Raw genomic sequence first — 18,442 nt, 5'->3', positions numbered from 1 at the left:
GGTTATTTGCTCCCTGTTTTTGGGTCACTCCCATTGTACTCGCCAAAAGATGATTGATGAGCGAGCCAGTCAGTCGAGCACTCTGAGTAGTAACCTTTAACTTGGTGGCAATAGGATGGGTCCTCGGTGTGGACTGTTGACCCAATTTCCGTCCGTCCGTCCGTCCGTCCGGCGAATGGGGGTGGTGGCTGAAACCGCTGACACCCTATCCTCTGACTCATTTGAATATGGTTAGCAATTTTAATTGGTTTTTACTGCAGGTACTACTACATAGGTCTGGCGCTTCTGCCAACGCATTAATTATATTCCACATACATCACTTAGCTATAGAACCTGACACATTCCGCCACTTTTCCAATCACCGTTAATGACTATTAATGATACATTTTCCAATTACTTGCTTGGTTTCTGCCGATTCTGCAGCATAATTGCAGATATTTCCCTTTTAATTGTGATTAATTCGTATTATTCGTATTTATTCAGGTTGTTTTTTTTCGCCAACTTTTCACATAATTTTCAACCGCCGCGATTGCCGCCGCGGGCGTGTTCAGAGTCCGAACCCGAAACCGACACTTTAAAATTTATTTTCAACTTTATCGGCATGAATGAAGCCGCAAATGGCATTTAATTTGTTAATTTTCAACAATAGATATCTGCCCCGATGATTACGACACTCACATCGACGCACACCAATGACAGTTTCTATATCTACGATATATACCTCGACTTTTACAAAACCTGTGATTTCTGCACCTTGTCGTTTGTATATTTTTTAAACTTTTATTATTATTTGTTTTCTTCTCTTTTTTTTGGGCTTTTAATCATAATTAAACAAAGCCAAAAATGCGTCAGTGACGGCGGTACTGATAAGAAAACTTTTGTAGATTTTTTTGAGCAATTTTTAAGGGCGATAGTGTAAGCTATAGAATATTACATTGTATATTATCAATAAATAATATATATCATATATTATGAAATTTGTTTTTGGTAAAGTAAGAGACTTAACAAAGTACCACCTTAAACAAATATTTTAAAGCAACTTAATTCTTTCAAACATTGTCACTAGATCGAAGTCATTTTCTTGTATTATTTTTGTTTATTTTTTGAAACCTGCTGTTAGCATCGGCTTCTTTTGACGATTTGTCTTCATAATTCGGAAGTGGGCGTAAGCCATGTCCCCCCTTTTAAGAGCCTAAAATAAAAGCCTGGGATTTACTTGGCCCGATTTGGGGGGCTTTTAGTGTCCCTCTGTCTTTCTCCGATGTCGTAGTTCTCCGGGTGACTTGTGACTCCGGGCTTTGACGTCGCAACTGACGGGCTAAACTAATTTCGTCGTTGTCGCCGGCACATTTAAAACCGAATTAAAGTGACAGCCTCTTGGCTTATTCTGATTCTTCTTGATTCTTCTTCTTGATTCTGATTGGCTTGATTAATTTTTGGACCGACAAGCGGGAGGCGCAAATCATCATCTATGGTATGGTATGGTATGGTATGTGGGTATTGTGGTGCTGGAGAGGATTGGGATATAGGAGTGCAGGGTGCGGGTAATTGCGTATTTTGCAAGTGAGCAACCACAAAATGACAGCACAAGTTATCACACATAAAGATGCACTTGGAAAAAGTATAAATTAAACACTTTAAGAATAACTTTTTTTTCTTAGAACTTTTTAAATGAGAATTAATGTATCCGTGAATTTTATTTGAAATATATAAGAAGATGACTGGACAGAACCAATCAAATAATGGGTTTAAACTTTACAAAATTTTAGAATTTCTTATTTTGGCTTTGTTAGTTAATATAAGTTTAAAAAATATTCAGAAACTGCCTAAAAAGTATATAATTATTTTAATATTTTTATCTGATTAGTTCCGGCCTTTATATTATTTTTATTTAATTTTTAAAATAAATGATTTTGTTAAACTTAAATTTTTCCCCAGTGCTTGTGCAAGGACATCAACACAGACGAGCTGGAGGCTTGGGAGGATGAAGGGTTAGACAAACCGCAAGCGGATGATTCGTCGCTTATTGCTGTAGTCGTCGTCGTGGATGTGACTGTGGCGACGGGCGTAGCTCAGGACGTGGGTGGAGCTGGAGGACGAGGATGGGGCCGAGGCGCATCTGGACAGACAGACAGACATATACAAGTACAATACGACAAACATAATGCAGCTGCTGGAACGTGGAGTACCGCGTATGGTACTCGCTCCCCACTCCTCCCCAAAAGTGCCTTCGATATTGAATTTAATTTATGGATACCTCGGTGAGGCGGCGTGCCAAACAAAACTAGAACAATGGTTCGGGATTATCTCTGACTTTGCGTGTCAAGGCTAAACCCAATACCAATTCTCGGAATAGTCCTTCGACAACTTAATGCCGATGGCAAGTCGTTTGCTTTCGTTCCAAACCAATTTAAGCTAATTACTCAGAGCCACCAGAAAAAAAGGAGTTGGGGCTGGAATCGGAGATAAAAGGAGTTCGGTCAACGAACGTCAAACAAAGAAGATGCTGAACCCATTCAAGGATAATAGTTGTGGGTAAAAAAATTGATATATGGTACAGGTATAAGAAATACCCTATAAGATCCACTGGAAACAGATTTTAACTTAATTATTTATTTGTATTGAGGAGTTAAACATCCTTTTTCTACCCTTAATTTCTAAAAATACACCTTTTATGCTGCCACAAAACATGGCGCTAATGGCCACACTTTACTCGCCAATAGGCCATAAAAAAGCCCCCTAAAAAACGCCATCTGCATTTTTTCCATCTGCATCTACTTTATTTACCTTAATAAACCTTTTTCATAAATTTCAGTTTATGCCTGCTATGCCCGAAATGTTTCAGAATATCATCCTAGAATTGAGACCCATCAGCGTTTGGGCCATTTCCATCACAAGAGAACCAGCGCCATTTTCATAAACTTCCATTACCTATACCACTGAATGCCATGATAGAAACAGAGAAATGGCCAATCCAACTTGGCTGCACTTTCATCAGGCCAACGCGTTCAATAACAGTTCAGCGGCGAGGGTATGGCGCAAATCATTGTGGGACTTTGCCCGCTTAATCAGTCTGCTGGGAGCTGTTATGGCTGCTGTCAGGGATTGCTCTCCACCACCGTTACCGCCACCGCCGCTGGGTTACTCACTCATCCCGAACTCCCGTTGGCAGTTTCAATTTCCACACATTCAGCTGTCCGACAGCAGATTGGAGCTCGTCGTCGCCAATGCAGCAATGCATATAAATGACGTAGCAATTGGAAGCCATTTGTTATGCGAAGCTGTTCTTTGTTCCACAATTAGAAATGGCCAACTGGGGACCGTCGTCCAACATAAAGACGTTTGCATGGCTTAAAGTGCTGACATTTGCAAGATTTAAGATGTACAAAAAATGAACAAAGAAAAACCTTAATCCCTGGTTTAAAAATGTTATTTTTAAACATAATTTAGCCATGTATTTTAAAAGACATTTGAAGAATTTTTGCAAAACATAGCACTTAATAATATTCCACATTTAAAACAACAAATCAGTTTTCTTTTTTTAGAAATTATAAGTTCTTAGTTGTATTTCTTAGTAACTAGTTTTGGGGAAATGGAGTAAGTTTTGGCCACATGAGATTTGGTGTGCGTGGTTACTTAGAATGTGTTCGTTAGAGAGCGGTGGCTTGTCTGCGATTCCATCGCCAGACTGTAGCATCATCGCACACGTAAACAAGGACACTGGCGTCTCGGGAGAAGGCGATCTGGCGTACGGTGGAGACACTGCGCAGGTTCTGCAGAGTGGTCATGTGCGCGCCCTCCGGATCACTAGGGTCCAGCTCCCAAACGTAGACATTTCCCTGCTGGTTGCCAAGGGCAATCACCTTCTGCCAGGGATTAAAGCCAAATCTCACGAACCATATCTCACACTCGTCGTACTCGAACTCTGCAATAATCGTGCAGGACGAATCGCTGGGCTTCACCTGCTCGAAGCTCTGGTGCAGTTGTCCCGGCTTCCAGCAGACGATGGCATTCTCGCAGGACTTGGACAGCACAAAGTTGCCGAACCACTGAACGCAGTCCACATAATTCCGGTGAATATCCCTCGTGGAAAAGTCCGGAAAATGCTTTGTGACGGTGGGGAACGGCAATGTGGACTTCTCTTGGCTGAAAGTGTTGGACAGCTCGATCTTGTGCTGAAACTCTTGGGTGTTCAGGCACCACAGCTTCAAGGAATGATCCATACCGCTGGACACGATGCGATCTCCGCGCATATTGAAGTCTATGGATAGCACCTCGTCGCGATGTCCCTCGACGCCACCTAGAATGGCGATACAGACGTGCGTCTGGATGTTCCACAACCTAATCGCATGATCTTTGCTGCCCGAAAGAAGCAACTGCAGCTTGTGAGGATGGAACTTTAGCTCATTGATGGCTTGTCCATGTCCGATGTAGTTTCCCACCGCCTCGTTTTGCTCCACGTCGATGACACGGATTACACCACGGTATCCAGCCGCAGCTAAGAGCGGCGCTGAGGATTTTAGGTCGTAGGACCAGGCACAGGTGTAGAAAACTTCATCGGGCTGGAAATGGTAAGGTATTCGTACTTCTCTTTAGTTGCTTTGTATTGGTCAACTCACATCCGGATCGGCATAGCAATGAAGCAGCTGCATCCCTCCCTGACGAGGGCATTCGTAGACAGTCACCCGATTGCTGCCGGCAGTGGCAAATACTTGGGGCTCCTCCTTGCCCAGCAAAGTATTGAAGGCCACGCCGAAAATGTTGGCTCCATGGTTCTCCTTCACGTGTGTGCTTGAAGTATATACGCACATATGAATGAAAAATAGTGATTCCGGCTTGTTTAGTCGCAACTTACTCGTATTTGTAGGCCGCCCGATTCTTTGGTTTCGAGGATTTGGTGCTCCGGCGTCCACGCCGTTTGCTCCGCGTGCTGGAGGCGGATGGCGACTTGCTGCGCGATGTGGTGCTATTGGTCGTATAACTGGCCGACTCATCCTGTCCAAAGGCATCATTAATTATCATTTTCCACATCCATTTATCATTTGCTTTTTTCTGTTTTGTTTTTAGGTTGGCTACTTACGCCACATGAGTCGTCGGAGTCATCGTTGCCGTTTTTCACTTTATCACTGCTCATTTCGTATGCCGCGCACGCTTTAGCTTATCAGAGCTGCCAATTAAGCACTCGATGCCAAAAAACTTTTAGTTTCCGCTCGAAAAAATCTTTAAACAATGCTAAAATGTTTATAATCACTTTTGGCGGCAATAGTCTGACCGTTGCTCTCGATCGCGATAAATACCGACACGGCGGACGGTCTTACTTGGCCACAGTGTAGCCACATGGTTACGATCACCAATCGATAAGTCGATTATTTTGAAAGAAGCGCAAAGAATTTGAAAGTTTGAAATCCAGGAATGACAAAACACATGCTCAAGCTAGTTTATTTAGAGAAACGATTAAACATAGTTTTAGGACAAAGGACATGCCATGGGTTCATTTGATGTAAGAAAATGGTAACATTTATGTACACAATAACATTAGAGAACAAAATAAGCGAATTCTAGCCAAATAAGTAGGAAACTGATTAAAAAATAATTAAATGCCTTTTTAAGTTTAAATTTAAGACTTCTTAACAAAAATAATTGTTGCTTAAATTCAATTTCCTACTTTTTGGCTTTTCATTATGTAACAGTCAGAATTTAGACAAAATTCACTTTGAGGAACATTTACAATTACGCAGAGAGCGCGGGTGGGGAACAGAACAAGTGTTTAATTTATAACTTTGTTTTTTTTCTATACAAAATATAGATATTTACAAAAGATGCGAGCAATTTTAAATTTTCGGAAGGGGACAGAGGCTAGACAGAAGATTACAGCAGTGGAAATCGCAGACAGAGGTCAGCAGACAGATAGAGATAGAGATATATAGGAGATAGAGATAGAGAGACAGAGTTATATAGAGTATTTCATTCTGGAGCTGTGTTGGTTGGTTGTTAACGCAAACATTAAATCAAAAACGCAAATCGAACGAACGGAAAACGGAAAATAACAGTTGTTAGATTAGAAAGAAATCATTTTTCAAGTACGTTTTGTTCGTCGACATGGACCTGGCCCAGGTGGGAGTCCTCAGGCGGCGCTGCCGGTGCACGGTTGCTGGATTACTGCTACAACTGCTGGCAACAACACTTCCCGCCGCCGCTGTGGATGTGGGTGTCCCAGTGGCTGTGGTTGTGGGTGTGGATGAGGGTGTGGTTGCAGGTTTCAAAGTCGCATCTTTGGCCGAGCTCTCCTCCATTACTGATTCCCTTACAGTTTCCAGAGCTGGCTGTAATTTGCTGGTGGGGGCTGACGTGGTGGTGGAGCTTTGGGTGGGTGCTGGGGCCTCCGGAGGCGGCGGGCCAGTGGGTCCGCCATGGGTTTGAGGTGCCAGCGAAACGCCCTTGGTGCGGCTCTCTATTTGACCTCCACCCTCCTCCTGATTGTCTCCCGGCTCTGGCGGCGCTCCACCTCCAGCGGCCACCTCTTCTCCGGACTTCTCCTCCGGCTTCTGCAGACTGCAGCTGCTGTTCGAATTATTGTTATCCTGCTGCTGATCATCCCTCCCGTGGCTATGGCGACTGCAATTCAGATTCTTGCAATTTCCATTGCAGCCCTCTCTGCTGGACAGTTTTTCCAACGGAAGGATGTTGAATCCAAAGGACGACGGTCAAGTGTTTCGCCGCCCAGCAGTTGTCAGTGAATATCAGCAAACCAGTGCAAATGACAATTTTTAGTTACGAGACACGTTGTTGTTGCATTGCATTCATTTTGATTGTTGTTTTTGTGTATTTTGGATGAGAGTTTTTATTTTTATGATTTTTTTTTGTTTTTAGAAAATAGTTTTTGCAATAGAAAGAAAAAATATATAAATAGAACATCAGTTGAGAGATTGTGGTAAAGCTTTAAGGTTTAGTAGGGTTAGGGGTTTAGGTCCATTTCCCGCGAAGAAAGCCAAAAAATATGCCGCAAATTACAAAATCAGCAAAAAGGTATATCGTTTTTTAAATATTTATATCAAACAAATATTAGGTTCTGCAACCTAATGGGAAGCAAAGTTAACCAAAACTTTGCATTTTGTTGCCAAAAAATAAATGGGAAACTGCAATCCAACCTCACTTGGCTATGTAAATCGAAGAGTCGTGTTAAATGCGTGTGTTTTCGGTTGAAGAACTTAAATAATTTATGTGACACACACGAAAAAACTTCCATATACGCAGGGGGTTAAGGGATTTAATTGAATGTGTGGTAAATAATAAAAATTCTCTGATGCATTGGTCTTGTATTGTGGCTGATTTTCCTTCTGTGGCTGAAAAGCAAACCAAAATTCCGGGCTTAAGAAAGCTTTCAAAAACTAGTACAAAAATGGCCAACAAAATTCAAAAAAGATCTTCTTTTAAAAAGTATTTTGAAGTTGCTTTGCATTTTCAAGAAATTAACCCTTAAAAATTGATTCAGCCCATTTCAACCAAAATTTGAAGACTGATAGCGAGAAGTTATAGCTGAAGTAGAAGAGTACATTTTTGATTTTTAAAAAAAAATACACAGAGAATTCCATCTGGCGAGTTAACCATCGAACGAAGTAGAATAAATGCAGATACACGGAGAGAAATGGCGAGCACAAAAAAGTGAGACACCGAGATTTGAAGACAGAGAGACAGGTGAAATGAGTTAGGAACAGTACTTCAATAGTTAAGTAATACGGTGCTGCGAACTGGTTAGAGGACGGTGTTCTGGGGTCTTGACCATAACTTAGTTAATTCTCAGATACCGAAGTAGATAAGTACACAGTTTATACGTTACTTTACGATAGCTAGGCTAAGAATTACGCGATCTCTGCAAACTTTAAAATGATGATGATGGATTTGATGGAAGATAGTAGATAGAAGACAGAAAGAGTGGTTAAAATAGGTAATGACGATGAACTATAGTTTATTGTATTTTTTTTTTAGCAAGGCAATGTATAGATCTTGATTTTCGAAATACTTGAACTGAAGAGAGCACTACAAAGTATGATATAGAAGTAGGTAGAAAGTTGGAAGAAGAAAATAGGTGAGATAGGTGAATAGTAGTAGTTTTTGGTTTGGTTGGGTGGATTGGTTTTTCTTGGATTTTTATGTGGGCGCGCTTCGGATATGGATTTAAATACTTTTTTATTTTTTAGAAGAGAGATGTTAGACTTAAAAATCAACAGAGTTAACGACAAAACCAAAGCGCAAGTTAGACTCGATGGGAAAACTTACTCTTCGCTCTCAACGGATGAGGACGCAATCTGCCCCAACTTTGTTTTACCTGATGTGGGGCTTCTGCTCATTAACACAGATACACACACACAGTAACAGTAACAGAAACGGATATAAAAAGAAAAATATTCAGATATATGTTTACATAGATATAATAGGTAATTAAAAGGCCACATAGATGAAAATCAAGTCTTAAATATAGGTTTAGGAGGATCTTGTTCATTTTTTTTTGGCTATCCGATTGCAGAGTTAGATGATTTCAGATGTAAAATGGTCGCTTTTATTTTGATTATTTTTTACGGCGAAAAGCTTGCCTTGAGTGCAAATCCAAAATTTTGAAACTACGCAGCTTTTATAAGAATGGAACCTACACAAAATACGTTACAAAGCCTAAACCAATTCGTTGGGGCCCGAAAAGAAGCCCAAGCTGAAGCAAAGTTGTCCTACGATCGATTCGATACGTTATCCCAAGTTGCTTGGAAAGTATTTGGATTTTTTTGGGAGATGGTTTCAATATCAAAGGGTTTTTACTTTCACCTACCTTGATTCGTCAATGAAGACGGCCTCGAGAACTCGAGCCGCATAATGCAGATTGCGCTGCATGTCCTCGTAGGCCACGGTCTCGTGATCCATGCGGCGGAGAAGACTGCGTATTCTGTGGGTTAACAAACATTTTATTAGTTTTTAGGGTTCCTATTATTTGTAGAATTAATACAAAATAAAAAATTAAAAATAAACAATAATAAACCAAAAAACTAAATGGTTCACTTACCTTCCCGCCGCTTTATTAAGGGCATCTGGCGTATCGACGGCCGGCAAACTCTCCGTTTCCCATATTCCGGCGTTGAACGAGAGATTCGAGGGCGACTCCGAGTGTCCCGAATCGCCCTGGGGCAGGGCCGCCTCCCCCCGAGAGAAGGTACACACGGCACCGGCATTGATCGATTGATTGGTAGTATTTGTAACGTCCGCCGATTCGCGACACGATTTCATTTCCAATTGCGACAAATTGGCCGACGAGCTGCCAATATTGTCGGGTATATAGTTGGTGGCATTCGGCGATGATGGTTGCATTTTGGCGGCGGCGATGGCTATGGCACTGGCACTGGCGGATGCTCCCGGTCCTGAACCGGCGAATGACACCTGATGGCCGGCAGACGCTGCTGATCCGTTGCTCCCAGATCGGAAGCCCAAACGATCCGCAAGTGGCTCGCTGATCGGCGTCTGGCCGTGAAGTGGTACCCCAGTGGTGGCGGTGGTGCTGCTGCTGGAAACGGTGGCTGATGGGGATGCTAGCTGCTGCTGGGTGGTCTGCTGGGAGTCGATTTGCGTAAAGTTACGGCTATTTGTGCGGCGTATAATCGTCAGTGAGCCGTGTCCTGCAAAAGTTTCGTTGGGTGCACAGAAAGGAGAAATTGATTTAGTTAAGGGCTGTTTGTTTAGTTACTTTTTGCTTTCACTATTGACACATTGATTACGATCCTACTGGGATCTAATGAAGCTTGCAAGGGGTTCGAAAAAAAGGAACAGTGGATCGAGAAAAAAAATATATATATTTTAAACCTTGATTCTTTCAGTTTCTTAAAGATTATTGTCCAAAAATTTATATTAACAATTAAATTGGCATTCAATTTTAATGTTTTTTTTATCATATATTTTATTAAAAATAATAATCAATTTTTACCACTGTTCCCTCCTCTTTTGGGTGAGAAAAAAATCTTTTGATAGTATCGACAAGAAATCAATATTTTATTCCCATCATTTAAGGCCATTGTAGCATACAATTCTTTATTTAGTTTAACCCCAGAAGTGAAGGGAGAAAGCTTAACGAGCAGCGAAATAAAAGCCCTTGAAGAAGTTCCTTCTGGGAGGGCCATGCCCTTAAGCACCACACTCTCCCTTAGCCCCGCTTGGCCCCATCTTAGCCATCTTGAATCCCCTCTTGGTCGATGGCTGAGTGGCCTCATCCTATGTTTGCTCTAAGCTGCCTGGCCGGGTGGCCGGGTGGCCGGGTGTGTCGAAAAAGTGCAAAGGATTTATCTGCTCGTGTTTGTCAAGTGCCGAAGCAGGACGCAGAGCGCAAAAAGTCCTGCGGCAATCTATCTGCAAACACCACACCATCCTGCTTGGCTTGTCTGACTTGGCTGGGTGGGCGGGGAATCTTAACTGCATTCCATTTATTTTGACAGTGCAAGTTCGGAGCACCTCGGAGGAAAAAGGTGACGGTAGCAGTCATAAAACCCGCTTTATGCTGCACTTAAATTTATGTTACACCCGAGATTCCTTCGCTTAACTGCTAGATACGCCGGCAGAGTCTTTATCGACTCGGATTCTCGAGTTTTTGGGATGAAATGTTTTATGCTCATTTTACTGGCAACTCTTCACGTCCTTAATGACGTTCAACGCTCCATTTGCCCCCACAATGTTTTGCTGAGCTGGCTGACCCCACATCACCTGGCTTCAGCTTACGGCCAAGTGGAAATTGTTGGCAATTAAATGGTCTCTTATGGCCAAATAAAGTGCGTTTCGCGACTGGTAACATGATCGATGTACGCCCATCAATCTTGGCCCAAGAATGCTTAAGATAGTGGAGCTGTCAGAGGAAGTTTGCTAAGAACCTAAGGAGTTCCTAAAGGTTTTTGGTTTAATTCCTGAAAAATGGCAGCCATAACATTACATTCTCAGAGACATTATTATCTCTTAAAATTTTAATATAAAAAGGTCAACTTTAACCCTTTATAATTGTGTTAAGGTTTTTATTTATTTTTCTCAACACTGCAATTAAAAACGAATTTGCCCAACTAATTAGGAAAAACACGCTGAGATGCATTTGTAATTAGACAATGCATCTCTAATCCTGGCACTGCCCCTAAAGCACTCTAGATGAATTCCCGCATTTTCCGTGCCATGTCGAGCTGACTTAGCCACCGAAATCTCCACAGCTGGTGCAGAATACCCGGCTGCCGGATTATAAAAGTGAAGTACAAGCGTTGCGGTAGCTTAAAATGAAAATTAAAATACCTCCCAGGCTCTCAACCTCCCGTTGTCCCTGTACGGATCAGATGATGAAATATGCAAAAAAGACCACAAACATGGCCAGGAGCTGGTCTCTCTCTACTTACTTGCCACTTGACCATTTATTGTCGCATTTGAGCCGCTGCCTGTAAACTCGGTGACCGTGGGACTGGCTGCCTCTTGTCCGGGAGTAGTAACTCCGCCACCTGCTCCACCAACTGCCGCAGCGGTACCAGAACCAGCACCAGGTCCGCTTCCAGTTAATCCACTCGCTGCACCACTGCCTGGTATGGCACCACTACTACCGCTACCACTTCCGCTTCCGCCGGCGGTGCCCGACCCAACGCTGCTCTCGTCCCGCTTGCTGGGCAAACTCTCCGGCGTGCTGGCAACTGCAAATGAGATGCAAAAAATTAAGTTTAGTTTACGGGTTTTCACAGATACTTGTTAAGGGCACTTGGAGAAATTAAACAAGACTATAGACTATAATATAATGTATCTTAAATATTTTTAAATATAGGAATATATTGTTAAAAAGATACTGGTTTAAAATCCGTAAAAAAATCTTGCTCATGAAAAACATTTTTTAAAGACACTTTTTTCTTCAGTGCATAAATGTATCTATTTATCTGTGTGTCGGTTCCAACAGGTCCCTGGGAGTGGCAATGCCAATCAGTATTCAAACTATAGTAGCCCCGCTTGTGTTCCCATCTACGTGAGCCCTAAATCCTTTTGTTGTCTTTCACTTTCTGGAAATCCCCATTTCTAATGCTCTCGGGCTTAGCCAAAGTGTATTTGTGTTGTGTATTTTGTTTGTTTCTTTGCCGAAAGGATACGAAACATTTTCTTAGGATTCTTAGTGATTTCTTAGTGATTCGCAATGGTAACCTTTACCTCAAACTAAAGCATTGTAGTTTCAAGAGATGTTTGGTTTTGCTTGAAATTCAGCTTAAAGTATACTTTACGGCAAACTCATAAAAAGAAGAAATCGTGAAGATGGGTTTATATTCTATAATTTTTTATTTAAAGGGTATTTTTCAATCACCATGACGCCTTCCACGAGCTTCCGCGAATAAAAATGCTCCCTGGCCTTTATCCTTTTCTTCCGCTTCCGCTTCATCTTGCATTTTGTTCTCCTTTGATTTGGCCCGGCTTATCCGTCTCCTTTGCCACTACAAGATTATATTGAAATTGCTTTTGGTGCGTTGAAAGGATTTTATTAGGCCAAGTTAATACGCTTTATTCTTATTTTTGTTGTTTTGTGCAAGTTGCCAAGGCCAACAGCTGCGCTCGTTATTGCCAAAGAGGAAAAAACAATAAATGTCTATATATTTACAAAAAGATCTCGAGTTGACTATAATTTTGTTTTAGTAAATTGTGTGTACAAGACTGGGAATTCCCTCTAAGAACAAGAATATTATTAGTTTTCGTGATTTACTATTTTTAATATTTATTTTGCAATAATAAATAACTATTCTCTTGCTGTCATTTTCTACATTTTTCCAAGGCCATATTTGTAGCCCCATGATAGAATAAAGCTATAATTGTTATAATTGCTTTTTCTCCAAGATATTTATTCATATTTGTCTAGGTGCTTTACTAGTTAAATTAACAATATGTATTTCTCAGACAAATTTCTATGCTTTTCTTGCCAAATTCGACAATAAAACAGGCTTAAATATTTGTCTATCCTCGCTAAGCACACGCAGTCCCTCTGTTTTTTTCTATAAATTGAATTAAATTAGCTGAGCAGTTAATAGTCTTGTCGAGGCTTTCCTATCCGTCCTTTGTGAACATGCGTTTCCTGATCCTCATTGTCCTGTCGCTGTTGGCCCTCTTGGCCCTGACTGAAGCAAACAAAACCGTCAATGCACTGAATGCGGATGCCTCTTGTGCATGCACTCGTTTATATAATCCAGTTTGCGGCACAGATGGCAGGACCTACAGCAATTCCTGCGACCTGGCCTGCGCGGCTAAGCGCCAAAGAAAAACCATTCGCGTGGCAAAGACTGGACGATGCTGAATAAACCTTAAGATTATTAAAAGATTAAAAAAACAATCATCTAAAACTTAGATTCTAAATTAAATATTTGTTTCAAATCTAATATTTTAATTTAAAAGACCCCTTTCTTCTTGGTTCTATTGACCCAAATGTCAAATGATTTTGTTGACACAAATGTTGGCATAGCTTTGCAAAAACTGAAATAAAGAAAAGATAATACTCCTAAGATACTATGTCATTGAACATTTTTGTTTATTTTGTTTTTAATGTGCGAAATTCTCGATTGTTCTTTATTTAAACGAACTTGGTTCCTCCTTATAAGAAGAAAGGTTCTTCAAAACAGGAAGAGTTTTGAAACAAAAATAAAACAGTACATATGTTATTGCAAATTAAATAAATTTTAATTTAGTAATTGCTTATTTAAGCTTTTTTTTATTGGCCTAAAAATATTAAGCGTGTTTTGTTTATTACCTTGTAGTTAAATAGGCTGTTTTCACTAAACCCTGTACTAAATAAGGTATTAAATAATATCCATATACTCACACACTTTGAACTTTGAACAGGTTGGTTATATTTTTCAATTATTGGCACAATAATTAAATATATGTATATGGGTAATTATTTTATTAATAATTAGAGACTAACAGCAAATGACTTACTGGCCTGAAAAGTATAGAAACTAATAACTTTACCGACACTCCCCATTAAAAGACCTTTATTGCTTCCAGAAGATTTATTGTATTTTGAAGTTGTAAAGCATTACTCATAATTTATTATCTTCCGTTGATTTAATCTCTGACAGGCAACCCCTGAGGCCTAACGTGTTAAATTCGCCAATCACAGTGATCTATTTGTAGGTTATTGTTTTCTCTCAGTGTCGCATTATTTACGATTCGTATTCTCTGATAAGACTTTGAAACGCTATCAATTGCAATGTCGTCTGTTTGGGCTGATAAGCTTATTTCTATATATTTCACACTGATGATTAATACAAAGCATGATATTAAATTCTTGGGTTATTCCGATTCCAGGTGATCAGGTTGGGGGGGGGTTGGTTTTCAGTATTTAGCAGGTGCCACTCCTCAGGATGTCCATGCTGCGTCCTTTCCGTGCCTCCTGGCGACGCTTGCAGTCGAATTCGCATCGATTGGGATACGTTTTCAGGTTGGATCCGCACACAGGGTCGTAGTTCCGGGGACAGGGACAGATTACCTTTTCCTCCTCGGCACGGCTGGGAGATAGGGCCAGGGCCAACACGAGGCACAGGGCCAACAGAATGCTTAGAAATTTCATGTCGTCGGACTTAATCCACGTTCAACACTGACTCGCTATGGCTGTTCGACTCTTTTGTTGGCCTAATAGAGCTTTGGCGGGGTTCGATTTGACTTTTTATCTTATCATTTCTCATTGGGCTTTGAAGTTGTGGGGGATTTTTATTGGCTTGCTTTGCTTTTCAAACTAAAGCTGGAATAATTGCTCAATTAGCTGGCTAAAGCTTTGTCAAGTTGCCGTCTTCAGTACCTGAAGTGCCAATAATTTGCATAATTTATGGCCCGAAGCGGAGCAAGGCGGCTTATTTATATTTCCATTTTTATCGTTCAGTTTAAACTGAACTGGTGCTAGAAAAAGCTCTTTCTCTTGAAGAGCTTTCAGTTCTCTTACACTCTCTCCACTTTCTTATCAGCGATCAGGCTGGTTCAAGGTACTTTCAGAAATTCCCTGCTCTTAAAAAATTTACCTCAACGTCAAATTTACCTCCCCACTTTTTTACGAGCCTCTTCAATAATTAATGGAACGCCAGACTTTTGTCGGGCAATTTACACAATTGTGGTTCAATTTCAATTAATTTAGTAGCTCAGCCCCCGGGGGAAATTTAACTAAGTAATACTCAGTTGCGGCATATCTATCGCCATGAGAGGTCTGTTTCTGGTTTTAATGCTTTTGGTTTTTGCCATAGTGGTGGCCCGGGCCCTCAACTGTCAGCCGTGTAAACTATTGGAGGCCCGAAAGGCGCACGCCAACGACACCCAGGCCCCTCAGCCCAAATAATATTGGCAACAAAAATGCGCTATTGGGAGGTTCGAACCGGAGAGCAGTTAACAATTAGAAACAGCTTGTTTGGCTAATTAGCAAAAACCTACGCATATTTTTAGAGGTATATAAGGTGAAACTTAAAAAGCAAACAGAGATTCGGAAGCTTAATCTCAGTGGAACATTCGCGGCGACTAGACGAAGATCCCGACTTCCCAGCATTCCCAGTTTTGGAGGAAAACTCAAAGGAGCGACAATGATGTATCTGACTTTGGTCCTGGTTCTATTGGCCTCTCTATTTGGGGCAGAGGGCTGCTACTGCCCTGAGAATTGGTCCCCGAAGGCCGAAATTTGTGGCAACAACGGGGTTATCTACAAGAATCGCTGCGTCTTCGAATGCACTCAGCGGGAATTCCGAAGACGGGGAGAAACTCTGACTTTGAGCCAATTGGGAAAATGTCCTAAGACCTACGGATAAAGTTTTTACTTTAAGATATTATATATAATCCATGTGCTATTATGTCAGTACTATATTATTGTTGAATATTTTAGCCTATTGTAAATTAGGGATAAAGTGGAAGGCTCTGGAGGCTGGAGAGGTGCAGGCCAACGATACTCAGGCCCCTCAACCCAAATAATATTGCCAACAAAACTGCGATAGTGGGAGATCCGATCCGGAGAGCATTAAACAATTATAAACAGCTTGTTTGGCTAATTAGCGAAACCAACGCACACTGTGCAATTACATACTTTTAGAGGTACATAGTGTGAGCTTAAAAAACAAACAGATTCGGAAGCTCAGTCTCAGTTGAGCATTCGCCGCGACAAGACGCAGACCTCGACTTCCCAGCATTTTATTATCATTCGGAGGAGCGACAATGAAGTGTCTGACTTTGGTGCTGGTTCTATTGGCCATGTTGGCCTCCCTGTTTGTGACTTCGTCGGAGGCCTCCTACTGTCCCTGTGATCTGTCCCAGAAGGGCGAAATTTGTGGCAGCAATGGAGTTACCTACAAGAATCGCTGCGAATTTGATTGCACTCAGCGAGAGTACCGAAAACTGGGAAGGACTCTGAATTTCAAAAGTTCGGGCAGTTGCCCCAAGGCCTAAGGATGAAGTTTATACTATAAAATATTATATATAATCCATGTGCTATTATATCAGTACTCTACTATTGTTCAATATGTTAGCTATTTATAAAGAGCTAATGCATAAAATGGAAATAAATGGAATCTTATAAAAAATAATTGCGTTTGAACTTAGGTCATAACGAAGAAGCTTAGAATTTTATTATTAAATCAATGCTGTGAATCAAATCATTTTATGAGGCATTTAAAATTGCCAAACTGCCATAACTTTTATTTTCAAATTGAGTATCTGTGCAAAGCGCATTCAACTGAATCGAATTATATAAGTATGCAAATAAAGCGCCATTCAATGCTAATTAAAAGCTGCGTTGCCAGTGCGTCATCACCTCGGTTAATCAATTGACGGAGCTCGTTTCCAGTGCCACTTCAAGTCGCTCACACAGTCGCCTCACGCACATCAATCAAATTTATGCATAATTAATCGTCCGCCAGCCCACAGGCCCGTCCCCCTGGTTCTCCCGATTCCTGATTTCTGATTCCTGATGGCCTGGCCTGGGCTGTGATTTATTAACTCGACACGGAGGCTTGACTAATTGAATTTCAATACGTGCGACACTAACATCAGAATTTGGTGCAAACACAAGCCGCCCACACAAATCCACAAAACCAAAAAAATACAATAATAAAAAAGCGACTAATCAGAAGTCTCGTGGAGCAAGTGTAATGGGCCAATTTTATGAGGCTTAGGCGACTACCGTTTACTTTATGACAGGAAGCTGTCAGCTGCCCGGAATTTGCTTTCCCAGAATGTTATTAAAAAGATAAAAATGAGTTGGATCATGCCACTAAAAGGGTTTTATCTCAGGGGCGGGCCAATGAGGCGAGTTATCCAAATTAGAACTTTCATCACAGCAAAAAAAAACAAGACGTGTCATAAAAATGGGTACTGAGCGCACCGTACATAGCACCTAATGAGAATTTCTTTGGGGAAACAAATTAAAAATTTTTGGGAAGATGAACATTAATATGCTCGATTAAAGGTTTTAAAAAATTGTATGACTTTAAAGCCATACGTTTATGCTTTAAGTATATTATAAACACGCCAATGCAGTAACATATCATGTTACTTTTAGAAAATAATATGGGAGGCATCAAATAGCATACATACATATGAAGAATAATTTTCTATGGAAAGTTTGTGGTAAAATAACACATAAAGATATTATATATAATAGTAGAATACAAAGAAATATCATTAAGCAAGTCGTCTGTATTTAAATACCATTAATGGTTTGTATTTCGTATGAAACGAATAATATACACAGAAAAAATACAGATTTTATATTAAGGAATTTTTTAATAAAGAATAATAAAAAGCAAATTTATTTGTAAATAAAAAGTCAGAAAGAAAAGTTTATTCTAATTCTTGTTACAATTTTTAAAAAGTTGCGTTTTCCTTTTATTGAACTTTTTGTTTATAATCAAAATATATATAAGTAAAAAAAAAATAAATATGATACTATAGACACTAAATAAGTAACTAGGATTATAAGAAGAAGCTTATTTATAAAACAATAACAATTTTAGAAATATCATATACATGTCCCTAAAATTTCTGTAAGCCCATTGAAAGTTATTTTGAGAAACAATCGACCAATAAGCCTATTTATGTTGATATTAATATCAGTCAGTGACTTGGATGTCGGCTTATCTGACGGTCTCTAAGTAGATAATATTATAATATTCAGTCGAAAGGGGATTGGCCCGCCAGCAGGCATAACAATAAAAGCTTTGCGATGCCAAAGGTCGGAAAAACAGGCGAAATTCGTTTGGAAATTTACATGAGGAACCCCAATACCCCAATATAGTATACATATATGACAACGGCAATCTCGACAAATGACAACACGAACCTACAGATACTGCTGCCGGAGTTGTTGTAATCGATTTGTGATAACAAGTATTTGATAAGCGTAAACGTATTGACAACATCAAATAGCAAAGCTACCCAAACCAGAAACGCACAAAAA

At 40.4% G+C, this 18,442-nt stretch overlaps 7 protein-coding genes across 13 annotated transcripts in view; 4 read left to right on the top strand and 3 right to left on the bottom strand.

Moving 5' to 3' along the window:
- The window catches only part of LOC6506028 (calcium/calmodulin-dependent 3',5'-cyclic nucleotide phosphodiesterase 1), an 89,832-nt gene that overhangs the window by 12,145 nt on the left and 59,245 nt on the right, over positions 1-18,442 (bottom strand). For 2 of the 7 annotated variants that reach the window (XM_032455046.1, XM_014905041.2), the window contains 5 exons: positions 11,400-11,684; positions 9,050-9,656; positions 8,819-8,932; positions 8,278-8,340; positions 6,085-6,654 (listed from right to left, as the gene is read on the bottom strand). In XM_032455046.1, the coding sequence (XP_032310937.1) occupies positions 6,085-6,654; positions 8,278-8,340; positions 8,819-8,932; positions 9,050-9,656; positions 11,400-11,684 (1,639 nt within the window). Of the gene's footprint in view, positions 1-6,084; positions 6,658-8,277; positions 8,341-8,818; positions 8,933-9,049; positions 9,657-11,399; positions 11,685-18,442 lie in introns of all 7 variants that reach the window. The other 5 variants (XM_032455047.1, XM_014905035.3, XM_014905039.3 and 2 more) reach the window with 4 other exon arrangements.
- LOC6506032 (polycomb protein esc) lies at positions 3,477-5,323 on the bottom strand. Its single transcript, XM_001965049.4, has 4 exons — positions 5,081-5,323; positions 4,856-4,995; positions 4,620-4,791; positions 3,477-4,562 (listed from the first exon to the last, which is right to left on the bottom strand). Exons 1-4 carry the CDS (start codon positions 5,132-5,134, stop codon positions 3,651-3,653), a joined length of 1,278 nt encoding a protein of 425 aa, XP_001965085.1. The 5' UTR covers positions 5,135-5,323; the 3' UTR covers positions 3,477-3,650.
- LOC6502753 (serine protease inhibitor Kazal-type 1) lies at positions 12,422-13,397 on the top strand. Its single transcript, XM_001965047.4, has one exon. It carries the CDS (start codon positions 13,088-13,090, stop codon positions 13,313-13,315), a length of 228 nt encoding a protein of 75 aa, XP_001965083.1. The 5' UTR covers positions 12,422-13,087; the 3' UTR covers positions 13,316-13,397.
- Positions 14,013-14,860, bottom strand: LOC6506027 (trypsin inhibitor ClTI-1). Its single transcript, XM_001965046.4, has one exon. The coding sequence runs from the start codon at positions 14,585-14,587 to the stop codon at positions 14,360-14,362; it is 228 nt and encodes a 75-aa protein (XP_001965082.1). The 5' UTR covers positions 14,588-14,860; the 3' UTR covers positions 14,013-14,359.
- Positions 15,206-15,888, top strand: LOC123257394. Its single transcript, XM_044716262.1, has one exon. The coding sequence runs from the start codon at positions 15,206-15,208 to the stop codon at positions 15,341-15,343; it is 138 nt and encodes a 45-aa protein (XP_044572197.1). The 3' UTR covers positions 15,344-15,888.
- Positions 15,579-16,569, top strand: LOC6504280. Its single transcript, XM_001965045.4, has one exon. It carries the CDS (start codon positions 16,204-16,206, stop codon positions 16,432-16,434), a length of 231 nt encoding a protein of 76 aa, XP_001965081.1. The 5' UTR covers positions 15,579-16,203; the 3' UTR covers positions 16,435-16,569.
- Positions 15,582-15,888, top strand: LOC123257393. The gene has a single exon (XM_044716261.1). The coding sequence runs from the start codon at positions 15,582-15,584 to the stop codon at positions 15,801-15,803; it is 222 nt and encodes a 73-aa protein (XP_044572196.1). The 3' UTR covers positions 15,804-15,888.

This window comes from Drosophila ananassae, chromosome 3R (genome assembly GCF_017639315.1).
Source record: "Drosophila ananassae strain 14024-0371.13 chromosome 3R, ASM1763931v2, whole genome shotgun sequence".
Lineage (NCBI taxonomy): Eukaryota > Metazoa > Arthropoda > Insecta > Diptera > Drosophilidae > Drosophila > Drosophila ananassae.
The sequence above is the reverse complement of the archived record's forward strand: the minus strand, read 5'-3'. Positions and strand labels throughout refer to the sequence as shown.